The sequence below is a fragment of the Sceloporus undulatus genome, chromosome 6, assembly GCF_019175285.1.
Source record: "Sceloporus undulatus isolate JIND9_A2432 ecotype Alabama chromosome 6, SceUnd_v1.1, whole genome shotgun sequence".
Classification (NCBI taxonomy): domain Eukaryota; kingdom Metazoa; phylum Chordata; class Lepidosauria; order Squamata; family Phrynosomatidae; genus Sceloporus; species Sceloporus undulatus.
The window spans coordinates 26,999,102-27,011,142 of record NC_056527.1 but is presented as its reverse complement, the minus strand read 5'-3'; the positions used below and the strand labels follow the sequence as shown (position 1 = coordinate 27,011,142).

Below are 12,041 nucleotides of genomic sequence, written 5' to 3'. Positions count from 1 at the left end.
AACATGGCCTCACAGCCTGAAAAATCCCACAAAAACTATGGATGCCAGCAGTGAAAGCCTTCGACTTCACAACAGCCTGATCGTTAATATATTTACTGAGATGTAAGTCCTCAGGGAGTTTACTTCCTAGGAAACATGTTTTCCTTTGGGCTCTAAGAATGCCTTCCATTCGCCGACAACTGGACAGACAATTGCATCCTGGCAAAAATTTGCCATGGAACATATGCACCTCCAAGTATGTTGCAGGAAAATAACTTGACAGCCTCTCATCAAAAAATCTTTGGGAAGCACACAATATTATTAATGATAGTTGTCAATTTAGCCCAGAAGCCAAGGTTTGCTGAACAATGTATACTGCAGTCCAGTGCTTATGCGCAAAGCGACTATTTCTCCTCTTTGTAATAACTATTTTACCCTCAGGGATAAAATATTCTGACATAAGACAGAAAGAACAGGTCTCTGTAGTGCTGTTAATAATTAATTACATTTATCTAATTATTCCTCAGCTTTGGAAAGAGATGTTGGAGACAGGATGGGAGCAGTGGAGAAAATAATCATGCAATCATTTCATAAATGCACATACACACATACACACACTAACAATTGCTTCTTTCAGCAGCATCTCTCTCTCTCTCTCTCTCTCACACACACACACCAAGAAGTCATGGCAGTTTGATAGAAAAAGCTTGACATACACAGCCAAGAAACTCCAGGGGAGCTCCAGGATAAAAAGGTTCTAATGAAATAATACTAAAAATTGCATTGGGCCAAGAGAACAAATGTGAACATGTGGTTTATATATCAAGACAGCAAGACAGAGCCATCCCTATATAGCAAGACAGAGCCATCCCTAACTTTGGGAATTTTCTTCTTAGAAAGGTTGAAACGACTGCCTCCTTACTGTCTTTTCATTGATAGGCAAAGACTTTTGTATGCTGACAGGCTTTTGAGAACTTCTAAACAGGATTGTAATTGGGCATTGTACCTTCTTTAACTATACAGTACTATTTTTGAGCTGCTTTTTATTATTTTGGTTTGCATGTTTTAGTTATTTTTCATGGTGGTTGTTGCTGTTTATTTTCAAGTCATTTTCAACTTATGTCGACCCTAAGGAGAACTTATCACAGGGGTTTCTTGGCAAAATTTGTTCAGAGGAGACTTGCCATTGCCTTCCCCTGAGGCTGAGAGAGTGTGACTTGCCGAAGGTCACCCAGTGGATTTCCATGGCTGAGTGAGGAATCAAACCCTGGTCTCCAGAGACGTAGTTCAAAATTCAAACCACTACGCCAGGCTGGTAGTTTAATTCCATTTTATTCTTCTATGTTTTAACTATAATGCCTTTCTTTTAATTTGTAAGCACATTGAATCTTAATATTTGGGGAAAAGGCAGGACATAAATAAAGATTATGATGGTGATTATGATGATGATAATAAAGGCAATAAAGGAGAATTAGGGTGTCAGAAGAAGGGGAGAATAAGGTCACCAAAGGCTTAGAAATAGATTTACAATCATCAAGGGGAGAATTTGCTGCTTAGCTCCCTCTTTGCACAACACTTAAGAGTGAAGCAAACTGCGCCACCCTTTGAAGCTCTTGGGAAAGCCACACTCGTCTGGCTTTCTGCTTTTAAAGGGATTTTTAGCTGATTATTTCCATACTGATATTTTAGTGTGAACTTGTTATGGAATTATTTTGACTTCCATGTCATGGTTAGGAATGTTTTATTTTCTGGAGTCTTATAAATTAATTTGAGTATACAGTTGGCCCTCCATACTCATGGATTTTTTTTATCCATGGATTCAACCATCCATGGCTTGAAAATACTAAAGATATATAAATTCCAATAAGCAAACCTTGATTTTGTCATTTTATAAAAGGGACACCATTTCACTATGACATTTTATTTAATGGGACTTGAGCACCCACAGATTTTGGTATCATCAAGGAGTCCAGGAACCAATCCCCAGTGGACACCAAGGACCCATTGTATTTTGTAACAAGGGCAGCCCTGTAGATGTCACTGAACTGCAGCTCCCAGCATTCCTCTCCATTGGCTAAATTGGCAAGGACTGATGGGAGTTGTAATCTGAGAACATGTGGAAGGCCCTGCTTTGCTCACTCCTACTGTATACCAACAAGCAGTATACAAACAAAGCAATTGCTTGAAAAAGAAACAGCTGCAAACAATAAGGAGGGCCTGAACCTCCCATGGCCAAGCCATTCTGTCCAGGGCAGATGGGCTTTGTAGCCCAACATACCTGAAAGAAGCCACATTGTCAAAGGCTTTATTGGAGAGAACTTCAACTAAAACTGAAGGCAAGTCCAAGGTTTCATTAGATGTTCTCTGTTGCAATGCAATGAATTCTTTCCTAAGCTGGCTTCTTCCAGCTGAGTCAGAGAATACAATGCCCATCATCTCTAGACAGTGTGGCTAGTGATCACAATGGGGTTTAAATAATAATAAATAAAATCTTTATTTATAGCCCACCTTTCCATAGATCAAGGCAGGTTACAATCACAGAACCTACCCATGTAGTCCATGTATTTGTTGGACCTCGGCTAGAGAAGGGAGGTGAAATGCTTCTTCCCAGGAAATATTTAATTTCCCTCCTCATTATCTCATATTGTTGCTTTGACAGCAGTCTCTGCAACATGCCTAGTAGAAGCTTCTAAGGAGATGGACAGCAGAGCCAATAATATTTTTGGTAACAACTTCTCATTTATTTATGTATCATCTCATACTCATAGCTTGGATGAATTACTATTGAGGGACTACAGTTCCCAAAATCTCCCAGTCAGCAATATACTGGGATCTATTTGTTCTTGTTAACTGCCTTCAAGTCAACTTTGACTCATGGAGACCCTATACTTCCATGTCTCCCTGTCTTCAACTTCTACAGAACTCCCATCATCGCTTCCCTATGCTAAGGCTGCTGGAAATTGAAGCCCAATGACAACTGGACAGTCATGTGTTCCACAAGTGTTGTTTTAAACACTGCATTACAGAATGCAAGAAATTCTATGCCTTGGAATACAATTTAGGCTCATGCAACATGGTTGGCAGATGTGCCTTCCATGTCAATGGGATGATGGATCCACTATGAATGTTGAATTTATTTTGATGACAAAGCTCCACATTTTGGATAGCTCCTTTTAAAATATGGTGTGGATTCCCCACCCTCCTGACATGGAAGTCCAGAGCCATGGAAGTCCTGGATGTGGACTTTGCCTCTCCTTCTTCTACCCTATGGCAGCCCTTTTAGTTCTTTCAGAAAGTTACATGGGTAGGTTCATGAGGAGAAAGAATTCTTAAAAATTAGATAGAGGCACCTTCTGTGAATAGAGCCCATTTTTCCATGTAAAGCCAACCCTCTCAATCTTTCACTGCTCTGAACCATAAAATACTTTGACAAAGTAGTACAATCACAGAATGGCAAAGAGACAGAGTAGGACAGTTTTTGCCATCAGGGAGTTTTAACATAACAAAATGCCCATGAACTCCCTGGCATTTTCTTTATTAAAAAGAAAAGACTCTCACATCCTCCCACATCTAGACTATCTTAACCCAGTAAATCCTTTATTAATTGTAAAAGAACTACAACCTCAAATACACTTGCACCTTTAATCTCTCTGAGTCTATGCAAGAAGGCTTCTTCGATATTGTATTTTGGCAGTTCTGCAGAAGCAACAATGTTAGTAATAGAAAAATGTCAGCCAGACGCTGAAAAAAGACTCTCCAAAGGCATGTATTGGCTGAGGAAGCAGTTACATGGGAAGAACAACTTTGCTTCATTTGAGGTTTTAAAATGATACAGAGCAACATATGCTTGTGGGGATATTGGGGAGAATGCTGTTATACAGAAGAACATGCTGCCCTTCCAGATCCACACAAAACATAATTTGGGGTGACAATGACCAGCAGACCTGCCTCAGAGTGTGCACATCTTGCTGAGGCCGTGGATTGATTTCCAGGATTTAGCACTTTCTAGAGTGGTGTGTAAATCCCTTGCTGCGTCTACATCCCAATCACTCCAGGCCACTCCAAGGGGTCTGAAATGGCAGAAGGTGTGCATAAGCCCAATCAGTGGTTTTATGGGGTGAATCTCCAAAGCAGTTTATTCCTTTTGTCTTTCTTTTCACCTACAGCAGAGGGACTGAGTTGAGGACATCAGCTTCCAAAGTATAAAGCAGCTTCCTCCAAACTGGCATCCTCCAGATCCTTGCCAATTACAGGTTCCATCATCCACAGCCAGCATAGCCTGTGGGCAAAGTTATGGGAGTTGTAGTCTAACAGAGCTGAAAGGCATAAAGCTGGAGAAGGCTCAGAGTAGCAATCCTTCTTGGAACATCACCCACAAAACCCCAGAGAGGTCTGTGGCAATTCCAACCAGATGAGGGCATAGGAGTGAGCCTTTCTGGTGGACTTCTCCCAAGCTGTGGAACGCCCTTCCCATTGGAGATATAGTTGGCCCACTCTCTGCTCTCTTTCTACCAGCAGGAAAGCAACATCTTGTGCCAGCATGGTGTAGTAGTTTGAGCATTACACTATGACTCTGGAGACCAGGATTCAATCCCCTGCTTGGCCACTGAAGCCCACTGGGTGACCTTGGGCAAGTCATGCACTCTCAGCATCAAAAGGAAGCAATATTCTGCTGGGAAAACTTGCCTTCAGATTGCCATTAGTCAGAAACAACTTGGAGGTACATAACAGAGTACTGTACATCTTGTTGCTTGTTTCTCCCTGTGTGTCACACCACACTTATCTTGCCCTTGCTTAGTACGTTACAAGAACAGAAGGAATATATCCTCTTTAGTGGAAGGAGGATACCTATGGAATTATGCACAACACTGCTTTGAACATTTGCAAATCCACATGTCAAATGATTGTGTGAACAAGACTCTTCTCTTCAGTGTCCTCTCAAATCTTACAATTTCATTTATCTCTACAGTCAACACACAAAGCTAAAGGGCAAGGAATGATTGAAAGGAGGTGAAGGAAGGAGGGAAGGGAACATGAAAAAGGTCAGAGAGAAAACAATTAAACACACAAATTGGGGGGTATCCAGAGTGCACATTTATAACAGTCTGATCCCACTTTAACTGCCATGGCTCCCTGCTATGGGAACCCTGAGTTTTGTAGTCTGGTGAGGTACTGACAATTATTTAGTGTACTTCCCCTGAATGATGACATTAGAGCTCTTTGGCAGAGAATTCTAATCCCTCATGAAACTATACATCCCAGGATTCCATAGGGCAGAGCCACAGTAGTTTAAGTGGTAACAAAGTGCTTTAATGATAGACCCACCCAAAGCAGCTGAAATACCAAGAACTCCTGTGGCACCTTACCACTTCACAAGCATGAAATGCTACCCAAAGTTAGTGGTATGCCTACATGGATGGGAGAAGGAGCTAACAGATTGCAGAGAATACAGCCAGTGGTCATTCACAACGCTACTGATGGAGGATAACAGACATTTTTGTATCAGTGAGGTAGTTCAACAAGAACAAGAACAACAACAGATAGAACTGAAATTCTTGGTAAGCTCTGGCTGAGCTGTTTCCCATTGCAATTTGTATTTGGAGTGACATAGTTCAGGAATGAACTCTCATATCCTCACGGGACTGGAAGTGGCATAGACATTTCTGCAATTTTCACAGATCCGGTGTGGTATAGTGGTTTGGGCATTGGACTGTGGAGTTTATCACACTGGGGCTAATATCAGCATTAGAGATTAAAGCGCCTTTAAAGCATCCCACAAATAAAGCAAAAATGGTGAGTAATTGCGAGAATGATCATGACACGCAATTGCACAAATAAAGTGATATTGGAAATGCATTGTCGCTGAAATCCCGAAAGTACAAAGATGCACATTAATGCTTCTTTGTGACTACTTTAATGGTGGGTTTTGTGCGACGCTGTGTGAAATTGTTTCAAGTAATTTTTAATGGGATAAACTCCCAATCTCCTTCATGTGATAAACTCCTATGGCTCTGGAGAACAGAGTTTGAATCCCCGCTTGGTCATGGACATCCACTGGGTGACCTTGAGCAAGTCCTATTCTCTGAGGCTCAGAGGGAGGCAATGACAAACTCCCTGTGAGCAGATCTTGCCACAAAGACTCCATGCTTGAAGGCATACAACAAGTTCAGGAAGGTCTTTTAACAACTATTAAAACTCTTTAAGCTGGACCTTGGATCAGACAGCTTTGCAACTATAGTCATGCACCAGTGGCATTCCCTCCTTCTGCAAAATGCTTGCACCAAATCCCCAAACTGTTTTTAAGGCAGAGGAGTTGAATGATCATTAAGAGGAGAGGGGCACGGAAAGGAAAAGTCTAAGGGAAAAGCACTGCTCTCACAGATCACAATTAGAGGGCTTGAAAAAGAAAGAGAAACACGGTTTCTCACAGTCAATGGTGAGTCACAGTAGAAAGGGCTGAAGGAAAGCTAAAGTGATGGATAAGTCAAGAAGGATAGACAGAAAACAAGAGTGGGCGGAAAGGACAATCTTTCAAGCTGATTTAGCATCATGGTTTTGCGAGCCTCACTGTGGTATGATTCTGATTTTATCTTTTGGGGGATGATATACATTTCTATTTTGAACAAATGAATTGCTGTTAGTACTATTTCTATTGCATTCGTTTTCTGTTATAAAGCACTCACAACAACAGTCTTGTACTCACTTACCAAAGAGAAAGCCCATGGACTTCAGTGGCTCATGTTTCTGAGACCACATGAATGGAATTGCACTGTAACACTTTTTATATTAAAAACTTACATTTAAAAAAAATTATAGCAGTAAGTTCTGGCTGCAACTGAGCTCCTCAGCACCAGTGTTTGCAAGGTCCCTGAGTTTGTACAGTCCATTCAAGGGGGAAGCGCAGGGTCCAAAGGCAAAGCAGAGCAAGAGCTTTATTAGCAACTGAGCAGAATGTCACAAACTCTCAAAAGGTGATGGTGAGTCTTCTGCAATCCAGGTGTTCAGTATATTCCTCCCCAGGCTGCTCTGGGAGCAAGGAAAGCAAGGCAAGACAGAGAGAGGAAAAAGAGAGGGTAGAAGAGAAGAAGAAGAGAAAGGAGAAGAAGGAGATAAAGAGGAGGAACAATAGGAAAAGGAGGAAGAAGGAGAGAGGGAGGAAGAGGAGGAGGAAGGAAAATAGAATGAGGAAGGAAATGAGAAGAGGGGAAAGGGAGAAGAAGAGAAGGAAGAAGAGATGGAGGAGGAGTAGGGGGAAGAATGAGGAAGGAAAGGAGAAAGGAGGAGAGGGAGAGGAGGAAGAAGAGGAGTAGGAGGAGTAGGGGAAAGAATGAACAAGGAAAGGAGAAAGAGGAGGAGGAGGAGAGGGAGATGAAGAAGAGGAGGAGGAGGAAGAAAAATAGAATGAGGGAGGAAATGAGAAGGGAGGAGAGAGGAAGAGGAGGAAGAAGAAGATGAGGAGAAAGAGGAGAAGATGGGGAAAAGAGAAGAAGGAAAAGAGAAAGAGGAGGAGGAAAGGAAGATGAAGTGGAGGAAGGAGGAGGAGGAGAAAGAGGAGAAGATGGGGAAAAGAGAAAAAGGAAGGAAAGGAGAAAGAAGAGGAGGAAAGGGAGATGAAGTGGAGGAAGGAGGAGGAGGAGGAGGAAGGGCAAGGCTGGGGAAAGAAAGGAGCTGGACTGGAAGAAGGCGAGTTGGAGAGAGAGGGAAAAGAGGAGAAAGTGGGAGGAAGAGGAAGAAGAAGCCAAGGGGGGCGGGAGAGGGGCAGGTTTCCCTTGCTGCCTTACCTGCCGAGGGAGAGCCATTCCGGGGGAAGGGGCTGCTGGAGGGCGTCGGGCGGCGAGCGGAGGCTCCTCATCCGGAGCCCCGGGGGTCTGTCCTCCTTCGGGGGGAAGGGGCTCTCCTGGCGCTCCCTCTCCTGCTCCTGCTCCTGCTCCGGGGCCCTGGGCAGCAGCAAGGCAGAGCAAGGCAAGGCTTGTCCGGGGCTCTCAAGGGATGCTCCCTCCATTGTCCCTGGAGCAGCTCCCCTTCTCCCCCAGCCCCAACTTCTCCTCCCCCTTGACACCCTTCACTTGCCCACACAGACCCCCCCCCTCAAATACCAAGCCTTCCTGCCCCGGGGGATGGGGGTCTCCTTAGGGGCTGCCCTGCCTACCTGCCCCCGGGGGAGCCATCGCCGGAGAGCCAGGCCAGGCAGAGGCAGAGCAGGAGGCTGCCCAGCAGGGAGCCCAGGGCCAGCGCCGCCCGCATGCTCCCCGACAGCAGCAGGAGGGAGATACTGGAGACACACAGAGACACAGAGAGAGGGGAGCAGCCTGGTGCCCGCCGCGGGGGCAGAGCAGCAGCAGCAGCAGCAGCAGGAGGGGGAGGGCCAGGGAAAAGGCCGGCCCCTTGGCTCCTCCTCCTCCTCCTCCCCTGCCATCATCATCATCATCAGCCTCCTTCTGCTTCTGGCGCTGGGGGCCCTCAGTCCCTGGAGAAGGCCAGCCCCCAAGGAGCCTGTCTCCCAGGGGCTGTCCCCAGCGCCAGAAGAGGCTCCTCCAGACAGAGGCAGCAACAAGAGAGGGCCAGGGGGGCAGGACCCACCAAGTGGGGCCCTAAACCTCCCTCGGACCTCGCTTCCTAGAAGCCCAGAGTTGGAAGAGACCCCAAGGGCCATCCAGTCCAACCCCATTCTGCCATGCAGGAACTCACACTCTAAGCATCCCCGACAGATGGCCATCCAGCCTCCGTTTAAAGACCTCCAAGGAAGGAGACTCCACTACATTCCGGGGGAGTTTGTTCCACTGTCGAATAGCCCTTACTGTCAGGAGGTTCCTCCTAATGTTCAGGTGGAATCTCTTTTCCTGGAGCTTTCATCCATTGTTCCGGGTCCTGTTCTCTGGAGCAGCAGAAAACAAGCTTGCTCCCTCTTCAATATGACATCCCTTCAAATATTTAAACAGGGCGATCATATCACCTCTTAACCTTCTTTTCTCCAGGCTAAACATCCCCAGCTCCCTGAGTCGTTCCTCATAGGGCTTTATGTTTTCCAGACCCTTCACCATTTTATTCACCCTCCTCTGGACACGCTCCAGTTTCTCGATGTCCTTTCTGAATTGTGGCGCCCAGAACTGGACACAATATTCCAGGTGGGGCCTGACCAGAGCAGAATACAGTGGCACTATTACTTCTCTTGATCTAGACACTATACTTTTATTGATGCAGCCTAAAATTGCATTGGCCTTTTTAGCTGCTGCATCGCACTGTTGACTCATGTTCAACTTGTGGTCTACTTGGACTCCCAGATCCCTTTCACATGTTGTCTCCTTAAGCCAGGTGTCCCCCATCCTATATCTGTGCATTTCATTTTTTCGCCTTAAGTGCAATATCTTACATTTCTCCCTGTTGAAGTTCATTTTGTTAGCTTTGGCCCAGCTTTCTAGTCTATTCAGATCATTTTGAATCTTGATCCTGTCCTCTGGAGTATTAGCTACTCCTCCTAATTTGGTGTCACCTACAAATTTGATAAGTATGCCCCCCAATTTTGTCCTCCAAGTCATTGATAAAGATATTGAATAACACTGGCCCCAGGACAGAACGATCCCACTGGTTTCATGGGCTTAAAGTGAACCTTTTATGGGCTTAAAGGGAACCTGTAAAGTGAATACTTTCAGGTGCTTCAAGCAAACCCCACAGCAGCAGGGCAGCCCCACTGCTCCATAAACATTGGCCTCAGGGAGCCCTGGTTTCACAGTGGTTAAATTCCTGTATCGCAGCCCCAAGCATGGCATCTCTAGGGCTGGTGTCACCTGGTGGGGAAACTCATGGTACCACCCCCCTACACTGACCTCCTCCCCTTTCCCACCATACAGACTCCTTAATAATGCTTTTTTTGCACAAATGTTACTCATCAGTTGTAATTCCCATATGCCACTTAATGTCATGCTAATAGTTGTGAGATAAATGTACCTTAAAATGACAACATCATATGCACAACCTAAATATGTGTGTGTGTGTGTGTGTGTGTGTGTGTATCATGAAGATTTGGTTAAAATGTTTTTAAAGGAAATTTTAAAAAGAATAAGACTTTAAAAATTTTAAATTTTAATTTTAAAAAAATTCTTTTCTCCTCCCACGGAGCTTCACCCCATTCCTCCATCTCTGTTCACTCTAAACATATGATAACTATGTATATGTAAATCCATTTAGGCTGTACATACAATATTGCAAATTAAAAGGACAATTTTAATTGGGCTAATTGTTTCTATCACAACTATTGCCATTAGGTTCAGTGATAATTGGGAAGTGTGATTTATGAGTACCATTAGTACAAAAGGGATTCAGTATGGTGTGGTATGGGAGGAGGTCAAGGGGTGTGTGATACTATGGGTTACTGCACTGGGAACTAGAGGAAAAGGAGATGAAAAGGGATAAAGCCCTTCAAATATTTAAACAGGGCTATCATATCACCTCTTAACCATTTCTTCTCCAGGCTAAACATACAGAGTGGAGAGACATTGATAATCCTACCATTCGGGCAGCATAATTTGTCTTTCAGGAGTAAGATTTGGCTTGTCAGATGGTTGGTTTGCTATCAATACCTTGATCATCAGAGGCTGGAAGGCAGAGGTGAGACTTTAGCATTACAAGCTGCCTTGATTCAGTGAGAAAGGCTGTGGCTTAGCACTGGAGCACATGTTTTGCATGCAGAAGGTTCAAGATGCATGTCCATGGTGTGTCATGTGAAAGATTCCTTTCTGGAACCAGGAAAGTAGCTGCTGGAAAGTGTAGACCAACCTTTGAAACCTAGTAGCATAAATATGAGGCCAGTGATCTGGTGCAGTAGTTAACTGATTGGATTTAGACTTGGAAGACTGATGTCCTAATCCCACTGAGCTCAGACTACAAATCCCAGCGTATAAGGCTTTATACATTTACTTGGCACTTACTCCCAAGTAAGTGCATAATGACATACATTTTATGATCTTCTCTAGTTCTTTCATAGCCGACCTCCCCATGCTTAGTCATTTCTTGGCAATCATAGAATCAAAAAGTTGGAAGAGACCACAAGGGCCATCCAGTCCAACCCCCTGCCATGCAGGAACTCAAAAATCAAAGCATTGCCGAGAGATGGCCATCTAGGCTCTGTTTAAAAACCTCCAAAGAAGGAGACTCCACCACACTGCAAGGGAATGTGTTCCACTATTGAACAGCTTTCACTGTCAGGAAGTGCCTCCTAATGTTTAGGTGGAATCTCTTTTCCTGCACTTTGCATTCATTGCTCTATGTCCTATTCTCTGGAGCAGCAGAAAACAAGCTTGCACCATCCTCAGTATGACACCTCTTCAAATACCTAAACAGAGCTATCACTGTCTTTTCTTCAGGCTAAACATCCCCACTCCCTAAGTCATTCCTCATAGGGCATGGTTTCCAAACCCTTCACCATTTTTGTCGCCCTTCTTTGGACACACTCCAGCTTCTCAACATCCTTTTTGAATTTTTGAATGCAATGTTCGATCCCTCTATTATTATTTCGATTTCCTTATTGTCTAGGTTGAATCTGTGTAGGTTCACCGCGGTCATTATTTTTGTTCTCTTTATGCTCAACAGTAAGCCTGCTTTTTCACTTTCTTCCTTGATTTTCCTAGATTGCTGATATTTCTTCCTTCTATTTTCTCTCCTCCTGCTTCTGTGTCCAAACCTTCTTTCCTTATAATATGTTCTGCATATAAGTTGAACAGATAGGATGAGAGGATGCAGCCTTGACAGACTCCTTTTGCCAAGTGGGGTTTCTTCATGTTCTGTTTCTCCATGTTCTGTTCTAACAGTATGAGTCAAGTATGAGTGAAGTGGAATCAAATTGCTATAACAATCCAGATTTGACACACTCATACTTCAACACTCAGACTACCACAACACACTGGCTCTATAGAAGGCACTGAGATTAGACTATGAAAAGAATATCCAAAAATATTTGAAAAATGAAAGAAAATCATATTTTTTTCAAGTGGCAAGAAACCTCAACTGATGAAATATTTGAAGTTGGGATTAGGTTTGCACATTCACACATAGGTGCTTTTTGGGGG

General features: G+C 44.0%; 1 protein-coding gene across 4 annotated transcripts in view; it reads right to left on the bottom strand.

Moving 5' to 3' along the window:
* Positions 1-8,230, bottom strand: part of ST8SIA6 (ST8 alpha-N-acetyl-neuraminide alpha-2,8-sialyltransferase 6) — a 57,186-nt gene extending 48,956 nt beyond the window's left edge. For 3 of the 4 annotated variants that reach the window (XR_006104635.1, XM_042475105.1, XM_042475106.1), the window contains exons 1-2: positions 8,129-8,230; positions 7,761-7,916 (exon numbers count right to left, since the gene is read on the bottom strand). Coding sequence is in view for 3 of the 4 variants with exons in the window: in XM_042475105.1 (XP_042331039.1) it covers positions 7,761-7,916; positions 8,129-8,223 (251 nt within the window). In the remaining variant the exon portion in view is untranslated. Of the gene's footprint in view, positions 1-7,760; positions 7,917-8,128 lie in introns of those variants that run through there. The other variant, XM_042475107.1, reaches the window with a different exon arrangement.
* Positions 8,231-12,041: the final 3,811 nt, after the last annotated feature.